The sequence below is a fragment of the Nilaparvata lugens genome, chromosome 2, assembly GCF_014356525.2.
Source record: "Nilaparvata lugens isolate BPH chromosome 2, ASM1435652v1, whole genome shotgun sequence".
NCBI lineage: Eukaryota > Metazoa > Arthropoda > Insecta > Hemiptera > Delphacidae > Nilaparvata > Nilaparvata lugens.
Genome location: NC_052505.1, coordinates 83,144,877 through 83,170,363, shown reverse-complemented (window position 1 = coordinate 83,170,363; position 25,487 = coordinate 83,144,877). Strand labels below are relative to the sequence as shown.

Sequence of the window (25,487 nt, the reverse complement as noted above, 5' to 3'; positions counted from 1 at the left end):
ACTTATTTAATCGCCGTGAAGATGGAGGCATTTGTCATTGTCATACCAATTATTATTTATTTGGACAATTTATTTCATAAAATTGGGATGAAAATAAGTTTTGAACTGTAGTCTGTTTCTTTGTCCTTAAGTTGATTGTGAATGATAAATAAATAAGTAAGTAATACCAGTGGACCAGCCAACCAAAACGCTGTTCATAAAACTAAATCAATCTTCTAAAAAGGAAAGTCGTCTTTCATGAAGCTTCTCTATTTAAATGATTATAGTCCAAATTTTTTTCTTCATCATTATTGTTGTTTTTAAAATGGTAGAATCTGAAAAATTCTAGTCCAATTATCCTGATATTTCAATTCCTTCATAAGTCAGTAACTATACTACGTCAATCGACCATATCTTGTTTTATTAATTTTACTTTTACGTTTTATTAATTTTATTAATTTTACGACTCAAATCATGAGTCGTAAGATCCCGTTGTCAAAATAACTTTCAATCAAAAAATAGATTGCTAGTCTTCTATTCATCAAATTTCAAATGGATATTCTATATATTATTACTCATATAGAATACTTTTGCAGAATTATTGTATTTTACTTTCCTTGCCCTATTACCATAGACAGTGAGGAAAGTATTGCTTTCTGAAAAAAATTAAGGTACCCCAATTTCCAAATTTCTATACGTTTCAAGGTCCCCTGACTCCAAAAAAGTGGTTTTTGAGTATTGGTCTGTGTGTGTGTGTGGTGTGTGTGTGTGTGTGTGTGTGTGTGTGTGTGTGTGTGTGTGTATGAGTGTATGTACGTCTGTGTACACGATATCTCATCTCCCAATATTAACGAAATTATTTGAAATTTTGAACTGGAGGTCCTTACAATAGAAGGATCCGACACGAACAATTTCGATCAAATGGAATTCAAGATGGCGGCTATAATGGCGAAAATGTTGTCAAAAACAGGGGTTTTTGCGATTTTCTCAGAAACGGCTCCAACGATTTTGATTAAATTCATACCTGAAATAGTCATTGATAAGCTCTATCAACTGCCACAAGTCTCATATCTGTAAAAATTTCAGGAGCTCCGCCCCATCTATGCAAAGTTGGATTTTAGATTTCCAATTATCAGGCTTCAGATACAATTTAAACCAAAAAAATCAAGTGGAAAAGATTGAGAATGAAAATCTACAATTTATTAAGAGTTCAGTAACATTTTCACCCAAAATTGAAAATAAGCTCGAAATTCGAGAAAATTTTATTATTTCAATTGCAAACTGTTGGCAACTGTTGATTCTATTAAATGATTCACTATGAAGAGATAGCAGACCTCGTATGTCTCCAGCGTTATTGTCCTGTCACCTGCTGGCTCAGATCTTTGTTTATAAGTAGACTTATAAGCGGACTGTGATCCGCGTGAACACTAGCATTAGGTGATCAATTTTCATAACGGCAAGGAAAGTTGTGTGAGTGCGCCACACCAGATTTTTTCATTATTGTAATTTTTGCTCTAAAGATGTTAATTTTTTACTTGTAAGATTTAAGATTTTTAATAAGAATTACATTATATTCCATTTTCGTATTTTTACATTAAGAATTAAGGAAGATTTTGTTTAGATACACTGATACATCATGTGTCTTTTAAATATTTTCAAGTGCCTTGAATTCTGATAGTGTTCGAATGTCGTAGAACAGAGTGAAACGTATTTGAACGCCTTTTTAAATTAAGTTGGCTTTTAAATTATTGCTTCAATTTAGAAAGTAAAAATCACTGTTTTCAATTAGGAACGAGAGACTACAGTTGGAGGAAAGTTGAAAAAGATAGCCTCAGCTGCTCGATACTAGGGCTTGAAAGTTAATTCACAAGTCTCATCTGCATAATCAACATTAACGGTTCCCCCTTTTCGTGAATGGAACGTTTTAAAAGTACAAGCTAGCTCTTAGCTGTACCTGACTCACCCCATATTGGCAGTCATTATGACTCACCGGTTTGAGTGCATTAGAGCGGCAGCTAGCTACTCCGAGAATGAGAAATAGTGTTCTACAATATAGGATGCCATGTGCTGCTGGGGGAAGTGTAATAAGAGAGCAGTTAGGCCGCACATAGGCTCTTGTTTACTCACGATGTCATGATTCACGTTTTTTAATAAAATAGATAGTTTCGAAGCTGGAGTAATCAATGAGAGTGTTAGCATACAGAAGTGTTAAACACTGGTTTATCCACAATAATATACTATTTGGCGTGTCAGTACTTTGTATTACTTTGTTAGTAAGTGTGCATTTTATCAGAGATAAAAAATCCAATAAGTACTTCTCTCTGATGTTATGATTTCCCTGAGGATGATGTCTATTTGAACGCCGACTTGTGCGAAAGTAAGGGGAGGGATGAAACGGAAATCATAATATCACATCTCCAAAATCATAGGCAGACTTGATGTGTGCCATGTGACAAATAATAGTACTCAATTTGAACATTAATTTATGAGGTTACAAATGGAAAGTACTGAGATATTGCAATTATTTCATCTGGATTTTCGTTATTTATGAGGTTCTTGAGCTTCTCCATTCATATCAACTTTCCACCTTAGTTTTTGCATTTCATGTCAACTGGGTTTTGAATTTGTTTATTCTTACATTCTTCCTCATATTATTAATTTGGTTTTGTTAATTATCGAATTTCTCTTCATTTGTTGTTGTTTAACGGTTCCCATGACAATTTTTGGAATACTTGGGCGTGTCAAGTCTCGGCCAATGACAGTAGAGCTCAACCTCCATTGGTCAACATCTAATGGCCAATCGTAGCGCTTCAAACATACTATCTGCTCCTCAATGTTTAAGCTTTCAGTGCTAGAGACTGATAATGGTGTAACAGCCGAAACTAATACTGTATCTCAAATCGTTTTAATGAATTAGTGATTTTAACAAAATGAATTCATTTCTATTCAATATGGATATCTTAATCAAATCACATTCACAATAATACAATAAGTCTCTTCATAATACTGTTTGAGCTGCTTTTCATGTGAAATAATAGTATTTTTTTATAAATGTGTGTTCAATGTGACAAATATTATAAAGAGTTAACCTGTGATATTCATTTAAAAACATTGATTAATTACCTACTTTCCCACCCTGTCTACTGTATAAATCCCTTATTACTTTCCTCGCCCTATTACCATAAGTAAGGAAAGTATTGCTTTCCAAAAAAAACTAAGGTACCCTAATTTCAAGTTTTCTATACGTTTCAAGGTCCCCTGAGTACAAAAACATGATTTTTTTTGAAGTGGTGCTGTCAACAGCGCCCTCCTGTTTGTTACGACGTACTTCCTATAGACTGCGTTGTGGTCGTAGTTCGTGTATTCTCCGCTAGATGGCTCGTGGAGTCTTGAAGCGATTACGCAATAACTCAGCTCAAACCCAGCATCTACATTGAGATTCATTTTAATCTGTCAGCATTGATTGAATAGGATTAATTCATTAAAAAAAGTATCTATCGAACATACACAGAAGCTTTTATGTACAAAACTAGGATGTACATAAAATTGAATAAATTATAATATTGAACTTCAGAAAAAATGTGCTGAATAAAGTAGGACTATGCATAGCCTAAATACAATGAAATTATTGATTATCAATAATTCTATCTCATATACTTTATTCGTCAAGAATATTATATTCCATCATGATCTAATTTTCTAATACATTTTCATAATTGAGATAAAATATTCTGGTACTCCATTATATCACTACATAGTCTACAAACAATTTGGCAACGATACAAAAAAATGATGCCATGAAAAATATATTTCCATGATAAATTAACTTATAGTTCTGTGAACAGTAGACCTCGCGCAGTTATAAACCACAGTATCCTCTAATACTGTCCATCAGAGTAAATTCTGTCCTGTCGTGTCGGCGAGATATCGGTGTATAAACAGCTTTGTTGCTATCATCAAAAGCTTACTGAGTTGAAAGCAGAGAAAAGTCGGGAGAAAATACTATGCTACTTCAAGTTATTAATTGCATGCCTCACTGCATGCAATTAATAGTCCACCAACAGCTGTGTTTCCAATAAGTTATAAGTTACATTGAGATATTGAATTGCATACAATTTATAATCCACTCGCCAGCTGATTTATGATGAATAATTCTATAGTCTGATTTTTACTGCAATATAGGCGTATGAAGGAGGCTCCTTTTCCTTTTATATTATCCTTGAAATGCAAAATTTCCAAAAACCTTGTATATAAGTCGACGCGAAATTAAAAAAAGAACATACCTGTCAAATTTCATGAAAATCTATTGCTGCGTTTTGCCGTAAATGCGGGACATAAATGTAAACGTATAAACATATAAACATAAATAAAGAGGAATGCAAAACCGTCGACTTGAATCTTAGACCTCACTTCGCTCGGTCAAATATGGTTGATAATTTTTACAAGAATAAACAGCCAATATTGCATCAGGTATACCGGTATCAACAATCCTCTATAGAAGGCAGTGACAAGTCAGAGTATCGGCAAAGCTTTTCGCCTATCTTTCTCTAATGCCTTGTAACGGCAGTCTTTTCTTGTCTTTCTCCATTCCATTGGAACGTGAACCTCTCTGTAACTACTGTGCCCTCAAGCTCAACCATGAAATCACCAACCATTTATTCAAATACCCTGTCCATAAGTGATGTGCAATCATTCAATAATACAGACCGTTGATGTTGATATCCATTAATTTCGCACATTTGAATCAATAAAAAGAAAGAGTCTACTCAGAGAGGGGAAAGCTCTCTACACCCATACACTCGAAACAATGGAATGAATGCCCTGCATAACCGGAATATCGAATAGTATTGGAATTGGACATTTCCATTCATGAATTCTGTTGAAACTTGCAGGCGTGTTATTCTGTGTTATTATTCTCCTCATATCCTTCTCGTCATTACTTGCTTGAATATTGTATCCAGTAACTTTATGAGCACACTGTGTCCATCTTTATTTATTTATTGGTCAAATAAGTACCCTAGTAGTACTTTATTGTGGTAGTAATAGTAGTAAATAGTATTAGATACATAAATGAAAATGAACACAGTGATTATTCTAATTAATTACGGAATTTATACATCATTTGAATAAGGAAACTATAATAACGATTGATATTTCAATGATCCCACTTTAGAATAGAATAACCTAGTTCAACTTAGAAATGTTTCAATGAACTTTTGTATTAAAATAGTAGTATTTGGAGGTTTGAATGGAATGGTTTGAATGAATGGAATTCAATTGGAATTCCAATTGGGTCCTTTTCATCTATAAAATTAATTTTAAGTCTTCAGACTCTTCCACGTTCTAAGACAAAAATTGGTTTATTTATCCTAATTTGAATTAAAAATGATAAAATTTTTCAGGGCTTGGGTACAATAAATCGATTCCCAAATGAATATCCAAAGTATTGATCAATAGCTAAGCCTTCCTGGATAGATCGTGTCAAGTACTTTAGTTATAAAATATAATGAAACATATTATGGGAATAGTAGGTAAGGCCTATGCCTGTTTTTAACAATACGTTTAATGAATGAATATTTAGTGAGACATTTTTTTCATTAAATGGATAAATATTTAATGAAACTGTAGACTGTAGAGTCTCAGACCAAAAAAGTTTCAATTTAAAAGTCAGTCATATTTGATTGAAATTGGCAGTGTGTATCAAACTCACTAAATGCCATTACACGGAGCACCTATTCTGGAGCAGAAGATGTCCTTCATATTATGTGATGAATGCCCACATATCAAAATGTCATACTGTATGTAGCTGGCTAATACTTCATGCAACTTAAATTCAATTGATTCTGAATCTGAACATGGTACAAATCAATTTAAATGTCCTATTTGCTGAAAATCCAGCCTCCAATCGACTTGTCTTTATTGGCAAAATCCCAAAGTGTCTTATTAGTTATCCTCTTATTGGCTGATTTTCTGATTCTGCACCAAGTATCGGCCAGCTTTTTATTTGCGGAAGTTCAAGCCAATCATTGAGTGAACGTCTTTTTCGTTGATTTCCATACTTTCACTTCACTCTTGGTTCGAACCTGCCTAGTCCAACACTGTTTTCTGTTTTAAACTGAGCGAAAATGGAAATATTCTTGCTTAATCTGTATAACACAAAAATACCGTGGGGTCCCATCTGACCGAATCCCAAAAGGTCGAAGAGTATACTTTCCCATATAGTCGAATCCCATCTAGCCGATGAGATTCGATCAATTGCAACAAACTACAACATTTTTCTATCAAATGGGATTCGACTATTTGAGAATCGGTCAGATGGGAAAATGAAATCTTCGACCTTTTGTGACAGTTGAGATTTTCGTCCAAATGAGATTACTATTAAAACTTTTCGATCATTTGGGATTGGACCATTTGGGGAAGTACAAGTTTCAATTCTATCATTTGGGATTCTTCAATTTTCGATCTTTTGCGACAAAATAACAATTTCGACCAAATGGGAATCGGTCATTTGACATGCCACTAAACTTGAACTTTCCCAAATGGTCGAATCCCAAATGATCGAAAAGTTTTAATAGTAATCTCATTTGGCCGAAAATCTCAGCTGTCGCAAAAGGTCGATGATTTGATTTTCCCATCTGACCGATTCTCAAACATTCGAATCCCATTTGATAGAAAAATGTTGTAGTTAGTCGCAAATGATCGAATCTCATCGGCTAGATGGGATTCGACCATATGGGAAAGTATACTTTCGACCTTTTGGGATTCGACTATTTGCGACAAACTACAAAACTCTTCTACCTAATAGGATTCGACCATTTGCGACATTTACAACATTTTTCTATCAAATGGGATTCGACTGTTTGAGAATCGGTCAGATGGGAAAATCAAATCTTCGACCTTTTGCGACAGCTGAGATTTTCGGCCAAATGGGATGACTATTAAAACTTTTCGATCATTTGGGTTTCGACCATTTGGGAAAGTACAAGTTTCAATTCTACCATTAGGGATTCTTCAATTTTCGATCTTTTGCGACAAAATAATAATTTCGGCCAAATGGGAATCGGTCATTTGGCATGCCACCCAAAAATACAACTCAATTAATTTGAAGAGAATTAAAGTAACTAAAACACTTGAATTTTAGTTAATTACGTTCGTATGACAATAATAAGAGCTATATTGATCAACTTCTTTTTCAATAACCTTACCATAAATCTGTTTTTTCTTAAAATCACTTCACTTATATGGGCTACTTGATTCAAATTAATAAAAACAATATAACAACTTGTAGTAATCTGTTTTTCTTATAAATCAAAAACATACTCTGTTTATCTGTCTATTAATCTTCAAATCAATCCATTATAACTACCATAAAGATGTTATAAGAAATTCGTCAAGGTCTCCAAATAAATCAATTATTGATACTTGTATTTTCTTAGTCCAACCACAGGGATAATAAAAATCCAAAATATACGTTGTATCCTCCATCCAAAACCTATCATCCAATATCAAGTACTGATACCTGATAGGAACGACTTAATTGGTATGAGCACATGAGAGGAGCCTCAAATTCATCTATTTGAATGTAATATTATTGTGCATTTTTCAGAGAATAAAGAATTTAAATTTCAATTATAACAACCAGCCGGTTTCCGAGCTCGGGATCTATAAGTTCTGGACTTACAGAGTCCAGGACTTGAATAAGCGCTCGGGTCTAAATTGACTTTCTGAGTCACGATTTTTTCTTCTAAACTCCGGGGTCTATTGAGTTCTCGACTTGAGTCCAGGACTTAACGCAATAAACATGAGGGAAATTCACAATATTAGTTACATACTTAGTTCTTCTTCTTTTATCTGTTATACTATAAGTTTCATATTTGCAAGGTTTTCTATTATTTTTTTTTGTATTTTGTTTTTGTTTTTTTTTTCTAAAACTAAAATAGTATATTAGTAAGTTATTCTATTTTCATTTTAATGTATTGTATTTTCAATTTGTATTATGCTCAATGTGTGTTATGAGGGCAATAATGGGATTCAGTTCCTGGTGCCCTCAAATATGTAAATTTTCAAATAAATAAATAAATAAATATTCTGCTGTTGTATTGTTGGCATTATAGCAAAACGAAAACAGCTGATTGCAGCGGGATAATACAAATTAGTATGCTCTTTAATTATTTTGTGAAAATACGTTTGATTTTTTTGTAGGCCTATTCAAAGCAAAACCTAACCTTTTGAAAGATGAATGATGATGAAAGATGACATAAATTAAACATTTCATTTTAAGTTATGCTATTATTGATCATTGATCCTAACCATTGATTTTGGAATAAAATTCATTAGGCTAATGAGTTTGAAAAAGTATTTGTTTTGAAAAAAATGTAATAATAATTTATTATTGTTATATTATTATTATATTATTATTATTAAAATGTTGAATATGACATTGATTAATATCATTCAGATTGGAATATATATTACAAGGGAATCTTTGTATTATTTTTCTTGAACATTTTTAGGTTATGTCAGTCGTAAAATAAGGTTAGTTTTTTTACATAATATATTCTGATACAATTTTATTCCAAAATAAACTTGCAAACTATGAATTATGAATTTAGATGAACTAATCCAAATAATATAGGTATTCCATTACATCTATTTGGCTTTTCATCTACTTCAAAACAATAACTGAATTGTGTTTGCTCAGTCAAGTCTAGAACTTAAATGTAAACCCTACTCCAGTCGAGGGGTTTAAAATCACGCTGCTTTAAGTTCTGGACTTAACGATTTTTGATAAATCCTCAACTCAGAAAGAGGCGAGAATCTAATTCAAGTCCTGGACATATAAGCCATTCACTCAGAAAGCGAAATTATAAACTCCAGGGTCTAACGTGATCTCTAAACTCCAGAGTCTATTTAAGTCCTCGACTATACGTTAACGCTCTGACTCGGAAAGCAATTTTTCTGACTCCAGAGCTTAAAGCCAGTTAAAGTCTAGAACTTAGCTAAATCCCGAGCTCGGAAACCGGCCCTAAGATGAGGTTGTTGATCCATCGTTCATGCTATGTTTTTCCCCAAAAATATACTGTTTTGTCGTCGTCTTCCTATAAAGATTAGGCAATTTGCCTGTTCCGACTTCAAACTCCCCATCACATCCATCTTTTACTGTTTTGTAAAAATGCAATTTCCTATAAAAAGTTGCTGTAGATAAGAACTATGCATTCATATAACGTCTTCACAATAAAATAGTCTACACAATAATATGTGTCACAACTCTATTATCATACATCAAAAGTTGAAAGGTGTCTGTTTTGATACTCTGGAGATATATTATCACTTGGCATGCACTGTTAATTCAATACTATCTTTTAATGAAAGCTGAAAGCGAAGATAGCAGCTTGCTTGTAAATTATGAAAAACAGCAATTAGATAAGATAGCTCATGGCTGTGCTGTGGTATTGTAGATACTGTATTAACACATTCTATATTTTACAACTTACTGCACTAGTCACGCAGTTGCCATGGACTACTGATAAACAAGTATAACGTGGTTTACTATCAGTAATATTATCGCAGGGAAATGTTTGTTGTTGAAGTTGGTAGCGTGAACCGTTTGAAGGGTTGACGGGTCGAGGGTTAGGGATTTTTGAGTTGGTTTCCAGAGGCGTCAACCCTGCGCCGAGGGCGAGAGTGGCCGAAGGGCGCCGAAGTTCACGGTCTCGCCCACAGAGAACACAAATCAGACAAAACTGCACAAATTGAAGTAGTCCGATCGTATGAGGAATAAGACCATTGTAGCCCATTAATAAATCAATGGTTGATCATATGAGGTATGAGATCATTGAAGCCTATTAATCATTGACATATCCTTTTCTAGCTCTGCAACATTTATTTATTATTTTATTTATTTATTTACAATGCAAATGACACTAATGTAATAACATTAGAAGATAAAATAATGAGATAGTCCTTGTGCTATTTCTCTTCTAAATTTATAGGTGACAAAGTCCAAGATAAGGTTAGAATTTCACTTGTACAATTTTTATAAAATTTTAGTCCAAAATAAACATGAAAACTATAAATTTTGAATTTAGATGGCTTGAATTAATAAATTGATTAGAAATATTCCACTCAATTACCACTTATAACGAATAATATTGAGTTATTTAAGAAAATTTGGAACTGTCAGATCGTTTTTTAAAATGAAAGTTATATAATAAATTAGCAAAATATTCAATCTCAATTATAAAAGTTTATTATTTGATCCTTGAAAAATAAATCTTCTTGACGAATAAAATATAATACTGATTATTTAAAACAAGAATGAACAGTTAATATTACTTTAATACCGGTGTTAGCTATCCTCTGTAGAAGGCAGTGACAAGGCAGAACGTCGGCAACGTTTTTCTATATATTTCCATTGCCATTTTAACGTGGACCTCACTATAATAAAGTGGTGAAGTTTGAAAGAGTAAGAATAAAATTGTCTTCTAGGACCGTAATCATAAGACAATTGGAAAGAACACAAGATAGTTTTAGTTTCTATTTACTATGCTTAGGCCCGGTTGCACAACAGCCGGTTAAATTTTAGCCGTGATTAATTTTATGAGAACCAATCAGAGGAGGCGTTTTTGAAAAGACGGCTTCTCTGATTGGTTCTCGTGGAATTAATCACGGTTAAAATTTAACCGGCTGTTGTGCAACCGGCACTTAAAGTGAAAAAGAAAGAAGTGAAGAACGTTGATGCTTCTCAGCTCCTTAGCTCAATCACTTGAACGTTTTTGTTCAAGCTTTTGGATGTTTGCTAGGAAATTAATTTTTCATAATTTTTTTTTATTTAGAGAGAGGATTAGATCTCCTATAAAATCGTTTGGAAGTATGATATAGGTGTGAAGTGACAACCTCTAAATACGAATAATGGAACATTCCAATGTAATTTGATTCAACCGTCGATTACTTGAGATGAAATTCAATTCATTTCAATTCAATTCAATTTATTTGCCATATATACAAGATTTTTACAATTGCAAATTCACATAATAATTGAGTACATCATACAGAAATTCAGAATATACTCTATTCTAGAAATAATAAAAATAAATTACATATAACATAACTGAAATCCCAGTTGTACTCATTTTACCGGCAGTAATTGCTAGCAGAGACATGTGTCGGATCGCTAGCAATGAGTTCAGTTTAAATCATTGAAAGATTTTTTCTTATTTTTTCTTCTTGACTGAAACACAAAAAAAGAACTTTGTTGAAATTCACAAAATCACAATTTTATTTTAGGTATTCACCAAATCAATCTATTATGTGTAATTTTATGATTAAAAGTCTATTTTGAAAAATATTCAAGCTTTTACCCATTCATCAATATCTTTTGTAAGTTTTTTGTTTATTTTATGGGTGAATAAGTTTAAGGGAATCATATTAATCAGCATATTGCAGTTGTGTTCATACTGTCTTCTACTTACTGAAATATTTGGCATTCACGGGAAAAAACAAATGTTCTTGTCTATTTTTGTAATTAACACATTCTTATACAAATCAAGTAACATTTAATCAATATCAAATCTTTAATTTATTAAATTCTTCAAAATTATATTTTTAATATGTGAATATTTCCTATTTTAGTTATAATAATGTGAAATATTTCTTCTATGATTAGTTTTGAAGCATCTGAATTTGAAAATATACTTTGCGAAAATACTTGAGGGCTAACAATTTTGTAAATTGAAGAATTAACCTATTTCGGACTGTGTGTTCTCTTAATTTGGGAGAGGAAAGCACAAGGTTACCTTATTTTTCCTCTCCCTATCATTTGATAATGTACTTATTGTATAAATGAATAAAGAATAAATACCTGAAAATTCTCTTGATTCGTAGAGTTCACTTATTCTAGTAGATTATAAATCAGTCAGACTAATACCATAGATAAAGGATAAGCATAAGGTATATTTCTTGTCTTCGCTAATACTGTAGCTACTAAAGAACAGCAATCTTTATTTTTCATTGAGTGGTTGTCATCACATTAAGTTATAATAATATGTAATTGATTATTGATAATATATGATCGATTAAATGGGCTTCAATGATCTCATTCCTCATATGATTAACCATTGATTGATCTAATGTTCATTTGAAGTGGTCCCCACAATGGCGACCATCAAATGTGTATGCTTTTCGCTGACTGAGTCTCTCACTTTGTTGGTCTGTGGCGTCGCTCGCTGGCTGGGTGGGGCTTCAGGGGTAGGCCGGGCAATTCACGTCGCTCAGTCTCTCAGTCTGCAGCATCCTCTAGTGCGCGAACCATCATGTGCGTCGTCCGTGTAGTTGTCGTTGTTTTGGTTGGCGGGTGTCGATTGTTCTAATTATATTCGGCAGTGATTGTTGTTGTCAATCGGTGACATCAGCTATGTTTCAGTGCATTATCCAGCAGCGCAATGGCTGGAATAGGAACAGCCCCGAACTGAAGGATGTTTATCCAGGTAGGCAGGCATGTGATTTTCCAAACAAAGCCACTTGTGGTTGTGTACTACCTCCACAGACAAGGGTTGTATCTGTCTGTAGTATTACACATAGTGAGCCACCGGTTTTCCCGGGTTGTGTCATTTTCAACTCATGTGTCTGTTATCATACTTGTGGTTGATATATTCCTAGTATTTCACATGCATGGGGAGGGTTGAACGTTTATGTGACACAAAGGCATGGGTGGCTACTGGCATAGAAAAAGAATAGCGTAAGTAGATATACCATGGTATAGGGCGTTTATGTCGCAACTTTTACTGTTATCTCAAGCCGATTACTGTCGATTATTGTCGAATTATACTGTTTTGACCGGGTAAGAGTGTATGAACGGCACAATATGAGAGACTACCAGTGTCATAAAGCTTCACGGGAAAGAACTACATGAACTATAGGCTTGAGATAACAGTAAAAGTTGCGACATAAACGCGCTATACCATGGGATATCTACTTATGCTATTGTTTCTCTATGCTACTGGTTAAGTGTGTACACTGGTCGTTGTGAACCACCGGTATTCCCGGGTTGTGTCATTTTCAACTCATGTGTTTGTTATCTAATTTGTGAGTATTTCTCATTCATGGGGAGGGTTTTGACGTTTTTGTGACACAAAGGCATGGGGGGTTACTGGTTACGTGTATGTACTAGACCTACTCATTGTGATCCACTGTTTTTCCCTGGTTTAATTCTTGTGTCATTTTTAACTGATGTGTTTGTTATCAATCTCGTGGTTCATCAATTTACTTCTATATATTTCACATTCATGGGAAGGTTTTTGTGACTCAAAAGCATGGACGGCTAGGGTGGTGTATTCATTTAGTTGAATCGTGTATCGATCAATCAGTAGTTACAGATTTATTCCAGTGGTTTTACTTTCTGTGTTTAGTTGTTTTGAAGGTGATGTGGTAAATATGTGGGAGAGAGGACTTAGAAGTCCTAATTCCCCAAGTAAATAATTTTTCCATTTTTATTTCATTCATTACCACAGTGGTTTCAGTTGAGTTGTATTTTACAGTATGCGATTCACTGTAAAGGTTGTAAACTTTTTGAAACCCTCAGTGCTGGTTGCACAAAAGGTGGTTAAATTTTAACCTTGATTAAAATTAAATACTCGCTACACTATACTACAAAGAAACCTTAACAGAAAATCAATTATTTGCCATTAGACCATTCGATCGGATTATCTTAATATGTTGAAAAAGATTTGATTGGGGCTTATAAAAATAATTTTATCAATAAGACCAGACATTGTAGAACTTTTCATTTAGGTGTAGAACATAATATTTCATGTAATACAGAAACTTGGATTTTCAGATAATTTGGATTGTTGTTTACATGTGCTAATTTCCAGGATGATTAATTTTTGATGCAGACGTTTCTGAATATTTTTCTTAGGCTTTCTGTTACTTTTCTCTATTTTGTTGTGGTTTTTTTATATTTTCTTGTAAAGGATAGGACTGGCTTCTCCACAGTAGACTCTGTCTTGTAGGCTTTATCGATTGCTGTTCTAGAATCAAAACAAACACTATCTTTACAAGCTTTATCATCATTGATAACGTTCTGCGGTTGAGTCTTATTGAATTGAATAGGATAAAAATCGATATCTACTACATTTCAATATTCAATAATCATGGCTTCATAATCATTAGATAATGCACTACCTACACTCTCGTTTCCTTCCATTGTCGTTGACGAGTAATTATTACTTTGTAAAGTAGAACAAGAACAGTAATAATGTGTTATATATGTAGCTGATACTCTTCCCTGACATAATCATAACACATTATCTTACATCACCCAATTGTCTGATAATTTGTTTAATAACTGTTGATATCTTCCAATGAGGACTTCTTCTATCTGTACTTGTCATAACTATCAGTTTTACCCATATTAATGATAATAATAATTTTTATTAATGGAGTCAAAAAATATTTGGAAATATTTTCCTTTCTTATTCGTATTATCAAAATTTCATTTTCATCCAAGTAATTCCAAATTCGACTACCGTTCATGACTATATAATTCCTAACTCCAATCATATTTTTTATTAGAAATTGATATAATTATTGATTGATTGATTCATACAATAAATACATCATCAAAATAAGGTAACCTTGTGCTATTCCTCTCCCAAATTTAGATAAGGTTACATATAGTCCGAAATAGGTCAAGTCTTGTAGTTGTTCACTTCACAAAATTTTCAGTCCTTAATTATTTCACCAAAGTAGATAGTATATCAAGTAATTTGTTCGTAATTCAAGTAATTGTTGTGTCATTAATATAAGATTAAATGTACAATGCTTCAATTTACAGATTACTTCTAATTTACTTACTAATTTATTCTATTTTTCACTTTACTAATTTACTTTTAATTTATTCTGCTAAGCAATAGTGAATAGTGCTCAGCTCAACGCAATGGCAAATTTCTTCTTACTACTAAAGATTCAAGCGTGTTTCTTTTAGAGCCGTTTGCACAGTGAAAGCTTTAACTGAATTCTAACAGCTGTTGGTTTAAACTCAAAATGAATCACATTATTGAACGAGCGAAGTGAGGTCTAAGATTCAAGTCGACGGTTTGGCATTTCTCTTAATGTTTAAATGTTTATATGTGCGCATTTACGGCAAAACGCGGTAATAGATTTTCATGAATCTTGACAGGTATGCTCCTTTTTTAATTGCGCGTCGACGTATCTACAAGGTTTTTGGAAATTTTGCATTTCAAGGATAATATAAAAGGAAAAAGGAACCTCCTTCATACGCCAATATTATAGTAAAAATCAGACTATAGAATATTATTCATCATAAATCAGCTGACAAGTGATTACACAGATGTGTGCAGAAGCCAGTCTATTGCTGTATTTAGATAAGGTTACATATAGTCCGAAATAGGTCAAGTCTTGTAGTTGTTCACTTCACAAAATTTTCAGTCCTTAATTATTTCACCAAAGTAGATAGTATATCAAGTAATTTGTTCGTAATTCAAGTAATTGTTGTGTCATTAATATAAGATTAAATGTACAATGCTTCAATTTACAGATTACTTCTAATTTACTTACTAATTTATTCTATTTTTCACTTTACTAATTTACTTTTAATTTATTCTGCTAAGCAATAGTGAATAGTGCTCAGCTCAACGCAATGGCAAATTTCCTTCTTACTACTAAAGATTCAAGCGTGTTTCTTTTAGAGCCGTTTGCACAGTGAAAGCTTTAACTGAATTCTAACAGCTGTTGGTTTAAACTCAAAATGAATCACATTATTGAACGAGCGAAGTGAGGTCTAAGATTCAAGTCGACGGTTTGGCATTTCTCTTAATGTTTAAATGTTTATATGTTGCGCATTTACGGCAAAACGCGGTAATAGATTTTCATGAATCTTGACAGGTATGCTCCTTTTTTAATTGCGCGTCGACGTATCTACAAGGTTTTTGGAAATTTTGCATTTCAAGGATAATATAAAAGGAAAAAGGAACCTCCTTCATACGCCAATATTATAGTAAAAATCAGACTATAGAATATTATTCATCATAAATCAGCTGACAAGTGATTACACAGATGTGTGCAGAAGCCAGTCTATTGCTGTATTTCCATAAGGTCTATAGTTTCAATCAGGTACTTGTGGATGAGATAACTGTGTGAGGTCTACTGTTCACAGAACTACTAGTAACAAATTATATAGATTTAATCCAGTTTAAGATTAAATTTAATTTAAACTGGAACTGTGCAAACGGCACTTAGATTATGATCTAAGACAGATATTAGGGTTTCATTTTCTTATTTTTTCAATAAAATAATGTAAATTTGGATGCATCCTTGGTTATTGTTGCTCATTAATTTTATAATAATATTTATAGGAATGTCGAAAATTATTCTTGACATACACGTGTGTGCGTGCGTTCATTGAACTGCCGAGCAATATATTCATTGTGAATAGGGTCGGTTGTTCATGAGTGTATGTGAACTAGTTTTACGCTCTACTTGGAGAAGTCCAGCTTCAGCCTCTCTTGATGCCCAGTGAACAAAACGATCTTTATTCTTGATGGAATCTGGGAAGTGGTGTTTGAAACTGGATCCAATGACCTTTGACATCCAATCCCACATTTCTCCCTTCAATCTCAGCACGTGTTACTGTTTTGTGTTGATGCGTCCTGCTGGATAGGTCTTGACTTCAGAGCTATTATGCACATTATAGTCCAGTCAATATAGACATAAAAAAGGGAATAAGCTTGCAATTTATATTGTACTTCTGATTTTTCAATATATTATTTGGATTCATGAGAAAAGTCCAGAACCAATCTCTTCATGCAAAATTTCCTTGTGCTAGATACAGGTTGGCCCAAAAACCTTGTATTTTCGGTTCATTTTCCAGTTTTCAGCTATTTCTGCCAAATCCAGTAATCGGACTGAAAAATTTGTTCTTGCCTTCTTTTAGATTATAAAATTCTGAATAAAATGAGATCATTCGGAACTCTCTATCTCGAATTGGTACTGAGTTATGATTTTCAAAAATTAGTGAAATTTGAAGAAAAAATCAATTTTGATGATTTTTAGTTCTTGATCAACAATATCTTCCAATTGTTACCATTTAGATGTATAATTCAAAATGAAGTGCTAGATACAGGGTGGCCCAAAAACCTCGTATTTTCGGTTCATTTACCAGTTTTCAGCTATTTCTGCCAAATCCAGTAACCGGACAGAAAAATTTGCTCCTGCCTTTTTTTTAGATTATAAAATTCTGAATAAAATATATCACAGTTATACAGCTGTGCTTCAAGTGGAGAAGATTGTTTTAATTTTCGGAACAAAATGTTTCAAATTAATATTTATTCCACAGTTTTGAGTACTAAGTAGATGGAATTTTGTTATTAATTCTGATCTTAATCTTTCTAAATTCAAAATTAATTGTTTCAAATGTTTCTGTTGTGTTTCAATGTGGAAATTAGGGAAGAATTGGAAAGTCGCACATAACCTTTATTTAGACAATTTATTTTATGAAATTGGGATGAAAAGAAGTTTTGGACTGTAGTCTGTTTCTTTGTTCTTAAGTTGATTGTAAATGAAAAATAAATAAAATGAGATCATTCGGAACTCTCTATCTCGAATGAGTACTGAGTTATAATTTTCAAAAATGAGTAAAATTTGAAGAAAAAATCAATTTTGATGATTTTTAGTTTTTGATCAACAATATCTTCTGATTGTTACCATTTAGATCTATAACTCAAAATCCATTTGGGCGTATTTTTGTGCTCTCCAATCTGAGATCAGGTATAGCGCTCTATCTCATAACTTATAGATTTCCAGGTACACCTGACAACAATGCTTGTATTGTGAAAAACACTTAATTGTCAGCTTCATCCATCATCACTATTCTATGAATTTTCTATGAGATGTGAGCTATGATTTTTACTCTGTATACTGATAAATAACATAGTTTATTACCGTTTGCGGCTTATTCATGGTGTTGATTTGAGCTTATATTTTTATCAATATTAGAAAATATCTAAATTTGGAGAGCATCTTTTGAATCGAATTCCTTGTGAAATTTACAGGGTGGCCCAAAAACCTCATATTTTCGGTTCATTTTCCAGTTTTGGTATTTCTGCCAAACCCAGTAATCGGACTGAAAAATTTGTTATTGCCTTTTTTTAGATTATAAAATTCTGAATAAAATGAGATCATTCGGAATTCTCTATCTCGAATTAGTACTGAGTTATGATTTTCAAAAATGAGTAAAATTTGAAGAAAAAATCAAATCTCATGATTTTTAGTTTTTGATCAACAATATCTTCTGATTGTTACCATTTAGATGTATAATTCAAAATCAATTTGCGCGTATTTTTGTGCTCTTCAATCTGAGATCAGTATAGCGCTCTATCTCATATAGATTTCCAGGTACACCTGACAACAATGCTCCTTGTATTGTGAAAAACATCTAATTTTCAGCTTCAAACTTCATCACTATTCTATTCATTTTCCATGAGATGTGAGCTATGATTTTTATCCTGTAGTACTCTTAAGGCCCGGTTGCACAAAAACCGGTTAAATGTTAACCGTGATTAATTTCACGAGAATCAATCAGAGAAGGTCTTTTTGATAAGACGGCTCCTCTGATTGGTTCTCGTGGAATTAATCACGGTTAACATTTAACCAGCTTTTGTGCAACCGGCACTAAGTAGAATAGTCTTCATCAGTGCACGCACAGAGAAAGCATTGAATAAGCCACTGTATTTAGAAGAAAACTTCTTCTATATACCGTGGACGTGGAATAAACTATCTTTGATAGCATAGCTTATGCTATCTTTTCTCTATGCTACAAATTGAAATGAAAATTTTTACTTTTCTTGCCCTATTACCATAGGTAAGGAAAGTATTGCTTTCCAAAAAAAATTAAGGTACCCCAATTTCTATATTTCTTTACGTTTCAAGGTCCCCTGAGTGCAAAAAAGTGGTTTTTGTGTGTGTGTGTGTGTGTGTGTGTGTGTATGAGTGTATGTTCGTCTGTGTACACGATATCTCATCTCCCAATTAACCGAATGACTTGAAATTTGGAACCTAAGGTCCTTACACTATAAGTATCCGACACGAACAATTTCGATCCAATACAATTCAAGATGGCGGCTAAAATGGCGAAAATGTTGTCAAAAACAGGGTTTTTCGAGATTTTCTCAAAAACGGCTCCAACGATTTTGATCAAATTTATACCTGAAATAGTCATTGATAAGCTCTATCAACTGCCACAAGTCTCATATCTGTAAAAATTTCAGGAGCTCTGCCCCATCTATGCAAAGTTCGATTTTAGATTCTCAATTATCAGGCTTCAGATAAAATTTAAACAAAAAATTTTGAGTTGAAAAGATTAAGCATAAAAATCTCTACAATTAATGTTCAGTAACATTTTCACCTAAAATTTCAAATAAGCACGAAATTCGAGAAAATGTTATTATTTCAATTGCAAACTGTTGGCAACTGTTGATTCTATTAAATGATTCACTATGAAGAGATAGCAGACCCCGTATGTCTCCAGCGTTATTGTCCTGTCACCAGCTGGCTCAGATCTTTGTTTATAAGTAGATTTGAGATGCGCGGGAACACTAGCGTCAGGAGATCAATTTTCATAACGGCAAGGAAAGTTGTGTGAGTGCGCCACATCAGATTTTTGTGAAGTTCTAAGAAAAATCTTTTTCTGACTTGGAAATAATGATGAATTTCAATGGAAATTATTTGGATTGGCTACAAAATCAAATAAATAGATTTTTCTTGAAATGGTCCATAAGAATGGTATGACGCAATTCGCTTGCTGAGAGCAGCTATTCGATCCTCAAGGGAACTTCTGGTGAAATACGAACTCAATCATGCTTTCATCCTCCCATTATAAATCAATTGTTGAGATGTTTCGATTAGTTGGATGCTGATTCAGGTCGAATTCGGTTTTCGTTTCCGGAAAACCGTTTCTGAAATGCGTTTCTCCAATTCTAATAGTTGACGCTGCACAAATTGCTGGAAAAAGTAATATCATCATAGTCTATCCAATTCTATTTAGGAATCTGTGGAGATCGACTCTTTTCTCCTAATTTTCTCATTTGAATTTCGGAGATGGGGAACACTGAAATTCGCTGGCGACCGCCGTCGAATCTCATGAAGGAAAGGTAACTAATATCCTGGCGGTGATTGTTGAGCGGCAGAGAAGTGAACTGCGTCTGTAATAACAATTTCGTGGTCTCAGCACGTTCACTGGCCTCTGGTTTCTTTTTTAAATTCGCTAAACTTGGTCTAACGCTCTACGGTTTCCTGTACTCTTCCCCTTTTTTGTCTTCTCGTTGTAGTTACTCGTAATAATATTCATCTCCACAATACTCACCCAAATGAAGAACCACATTTTCTAAAGTGAAAATATTTGCCCGGATAATATTTTGAAATTCCACTATGATACTACGATTGTACTATACAGTAATTGAGTTGTTTGAAACGAGAGTAAAATAGTTATTTGTGCAACTAGTGCGCAAAGTGACAGTTTGATGCACCAAAAGAAACGTTTACAGGAATTGCTTCTTGAGTACAGCAGAGGAACTTTGCACACGTATTTCACATTTAATTTTTCCTACAGTTACCATTGAATATGAAAAGTGGGTAATTATAGGTAATTTTGCCTGAAATGCATCAAATGTTTTTCTGTGTAATTTTATAATGAATAAATAAAATAGAATATAGTATGTGTGTTTGAATGGCTGTCACTGATGTGGTGGCTGTCCTCCAACTCGGTGTTCTTCATATTATTATAACAACACTATACCACAGTCACAGTTACCAACTTCATTTTTGTTTTCGTGCACTAATCCTCCATATAACCCACCAACTATTTTGCGTTGCCATTTTGCAAATCTGGAGTGCAGAAAAAAATTTTTGCCCCACTAGAGCGGAAAAGTGATTCTTTGCGTTCTGTAATCAGTGCAGCAATGGTCACTTTTCAAGGTAACTGTAGGAAAAAATTTATTCAACTCGAAATATAATTCATAGATAATAGACAATAGATACAATACAATCATACAATAGCAAAATTAATCATCCTTATAGCATTGTAGACTATAACGTTATCCACGTTATAATGGCACTGGAGAAAGATAGAACAACGTTGCCGATCCTCTGTCTTGTCAAAGCCTTCTATAGACGATAGCTGATGCAGGGGTATTGATGTAATTTTAACTGTTCATTCTCGTTTAAAATAATCAATTATATTTTATTAAGCAAGAAATGATCATTTTCAATAATTTCATAATTAAATGAAACAATTTGTTAATTAATAGTTATTAATTCCACATTGTTGAAAGACGATCTGGCAACAGAGCAAAGCGAGAAAGAGATAGTGCTTTCCGCTTTGTTGAATGATAGCCAAGGATAGCAATGCCATTGCTAATTAAACACTGCCATTATAACGTGGACCTCACTATAGTACAAAAGAACATTTAAATCACTTGATAATCCAATTATTCTAAGTTGAAGAAGATTCTATGTAAAAACGTATAGGCTTTTATTATAATTGGTAGTGGGTAATATCTCTCAATATTTCAATGTAGTAAGAAATTTATTGAAGTACATACAGTAATAAACTATCCAAGGAGGTTTTCAGTTTTTATAGTAAAATATGTTTAAAATTCGCACGTACTACGGTACAATAATTGAATTGATTTGAAAAGAGACTGAAAATATTTATTTGACACAAAATATAATCAACCAATAGCAAAATCGATCAATCCATAAGCATGGTAGCCTATCCTACAGTAACTATAAATATAGTAACTATATATATACAGTAACTACAATAACGGGTAATTATTACCCAGGGTTTTTACCCAGGTTATATTACCCAGGGTAATATAGTTACTGTAGCCTATCCTACAAAACAACATTTGAATAACTGATTAGGCTGATACAATTCTAAGTTGAATTAAGAATATTCTATGTATAGACATATAGTCTATATAGTCTGTTATTATAATTGGTATTGTGTACTATATCTCAATAATTCAATGTAGCATTAAATCAGAAATTTATAGGAGTACAGTAATAAACTATCTGAGAAGGTTTTCAGTTTTTATAGTAAAATAGGTTTGTAGTTGCCCATTTCTGCGTTTTGTGTACTCTCTTTGAATTGGGATTGAGATTGAGAAATAAATTCTAATCAGATAAAACGAAAACATAATTTACGAACAATTTCAAACAGACCTTATCGATCAAACTGATAACTTTCATAAACAACTTGTATTACGTGATACTTCAGTTATGAAGGAAATGCAACCAAACTACTGTAGTAATTTCTATTTACGATGCTTCTTGTTTACTACGACTTTGATTGCCTAACAATTCATTTATTTTGGGAAACTGTATTACTGTTTTCATATACTGTATTAGTCTACTGTATTATTAGGAGAAACTGTATAGCAGTGTTCAATTATTCTGATTATCAATTTTTTATTGTATACCAATCCATATTGGTTATTCGATACTAAATATTTTTCTTTCCCTAATAGCTGTGTATGAAACGTTAATCTTATTGAATATTTTCAATTTTTAAGGGTACTAGATACTAGATCAGGGCCCTGTTGCATTAGAAAATACATACCAATTGTTTTAGTAATTTCCAATCTAATAACTAGCTGACTGCTCATATTACTAGTAGTTCTGTGAACAGTAGACCTCACGCAGTATTCTCATCCACAAGTACCTGATTGAAACTATAGACCTTATGGAAATACAGCAATAGACTGGTTTCTCCACACATCTATGTAATCACTTGTCAGCTGATTTATAATGAATAATTCTATAGTCTGATTTTTACTCTAATATTGGCGTATGAAGAGGCTCCTTTTTTATTTTATATTATCCTTGAAATGCAAAATTTCTAAAAACCTTGTATATACGTCGACGCGCAATTAAAAAATGGTGGTATGTTCCACCTGTAAAATTTCATGAAAATCTATTACCGCGTTTCGCCGTAAATGCGCAACATATAAACATATAAACATTCAAACATTTAAGAGAAATGCAAAACCGTCGACTTGAATCTTAGACCTCACTTCGCTCGTTCAATTAGTAATATTTTTAATTTCTAATATTATTTTAACATACCCCAGAAGAATACTTCAATATTATGTCTATAATATTATGCCTATTCTGAAATTAAAACACAATTTGAAATTTGTCAACCACTTTTCAATTTGTGATTTCATTTTGGTAAAGTACCACAACCAAGCCTAACTAATTTATCGTAACCTTATACCACAGACAATAGTTGTTTCTGTGCTCATACTCCGTACGTGCAACGAACTAAAATCAACGCTATCAAAATAAATTATTTCAAGATGGGGTACAAAATTTCAAGATGGGGGTTTGTTTGTGTACTGCATATGCCGAATTAATAGTCTAATATCTCAATTATGATTCAAATACTCTTCAAATGAATTTGTTTCACAATATTCTTTCAAGGTAGAATACACTGTAGAAAGTCTCACCCTCATATTAGAACCGTTAAACATCGATTCCAAATAGTTACTTTTAAGAACAGAATTAGCCTACAATTTGATAATTGTGTTCTGTACTTATCTAAGTTTTCCAACTTATCTTTATCTCATACCACAGACAAGAGTTGTATCTGTGCGCATACTCCTTACGCACATTGACTATTCATTAACACCTATAGGAAATAGGAATACATTATTTGACCGATGCACATTTTTGTCCTGTTGTTGTGGAAGAATGGTTAAGTGTGAAGCCAGCCAATCATAGTACCTTTCCCCCCACTATAGACACGCCTATATTGCACATTACCAATCAGTTCAAGGCATGGCATCTTGATATATAATAAATATTTTTTTATTTAGTAGTCTATGCTAACCTACATATCCCAACCTACTTGTAAATGATCTAGAACAGGAACACTATTTTATTCATTACTAGATATATAATGATAATAATAATAATAGCGATAATAATGTGTGAGTATAATCATAGAGAAACGATAGCGTAAGTAGATATCCCATGGTACAGGGCGTTTATGTCGCAAGTTTTACTGTTATCCCAAGCCGATAGTTCACATAGTTCTTTCCTATGCAGCTGTGTGACGCTGGTAGTCTCTCAAATTGTGCTGTTCATACACTATCACTCCGACAAAACAGTAAAAATTGACAATAATCGACAGTAATCGGCTTGAGATAACAGTAAAACTTGTGACATAAATTCCCTATACCATGGGATATCTATTACGCTATTGTTTCTCTATGGTATAATCTAAATAATGTGTATATATACCAAATCAGTATTTATTATTAGACATGGATAACCACTACCTGGATGTACATTATAAAATTTGATTTCGAAAACCAGCTTTCCAGCATGAGTGCACCCCTGGAACCTAGCAGTATTACTAATTACATTGATCCTTGATGATATATTTTATAAAAAAAGTCTTCAAACCAGACGAAAAGCTTTAAAAGTCTAAATATGAGCTTATCGGTCAAAATGACCGTATGGGTTCCTTTGTGTTTTAACTTTATTTGTGTTGGTGCTTTGTGTGCATGGGTCTGTCTAGTGCGGGATTAAACTAATCATCCTACAAATTATAGTCATTAACTTCAACTAAATTCATAAGAGTATAGCAACACATTCACTGGGGAGGAACTAATTCGTTTGTAATATAAAGCATATAAATTATTGTGCCTTACGTTTGTTGTTTTGAATTTCTCGTGTGCTTCCCAACTTTATTTCTAATTTACTCGGTTCTACTCGCTCTTTATTAATACTTTACCTCTCTCACTATCTCTCTTTCTCTCTTTTGTTCACTTTCTCGCTCGCGGTAATTCCACTCCTAAACTTTTTTACATAAAGTACGCACATTCCAATTAAACGAGCTGAAGTGGACCTACGTATGTAAAGAGTGTAGCCTGCTGCATTATAAAAACATGGTATACATTGTCAGACCAACATGATTATTTTAGTGGGGCTTGTAGCAGCCCTACGAGAGGGGGTTGAAATATGAACTTGATTGTAGCGTGACTGCGAGAGGAAGGAGCTTGGCATTCTTTAGCACTCGTTAGTCTGCACCCTTATATTCTGCACTTTCCATTTCTTTTTCACGCTTGGGGGGCTTGCAGTGTGCATCTAAGCATGCTTTTTGCAAAACGGAATATCATCAACGCTGCCAAAATCAATAATTTCAAGATGGGGTGTCTGTGTATAATATTTCTGGAAATCCTGGTTCAATTCAATTGAGGTTCCCCCCCCCCTAAAACACGGTTCCTTGGTTTAGTACGTCATAATCCATCATAGGGCTCGCATTGCACTTCAATTCGATGGTTTGAACATTTAGGGTCGAGTTCTTGTAAAAGCATCAAAAAATTCAGCCATCCCCAAAACATCTTGAAATAAGATAAAATGAGATGCCATGATTGTGTTATTGAAGTGTTCATGTTCTCCTGTATCCTATATCTTATCGTATC

The 25,487-nt window shown here is 33.2% G+C and overlaps 1 protein-coding gene across 3 annotated transcripts in view; it reads left to right on the top strand.

Annotated features, from left to right (window-relative positions):
- The first annotated feature begins 12,262 nt into the window (after positions 1 to 12,262).
- Positions 12,263 to 25,487, top strand: part of LOC111061543 (SLIT-ROBO Rho GTPase-activating protein 1) — a 144,997-nt gene continuing 131,772 nt past the window's right edge. For all 3 annotated transcript variants that reach the window (XM_039421934.1, XM_039421931.1, XM_039421932.1), the window contains exon 1: positions 12,263 to 12,464. In XM_039421934.1, coding sequence (XP_039277868.1) covers positions 12,392 to 12,464 — 73 coding nt within the window. In that variant the 5' untranslated portion in view covers positions 12,263 to 12,391. The remainder of the gene's footprint in view (positions 12,465 to 25,487) is intronic.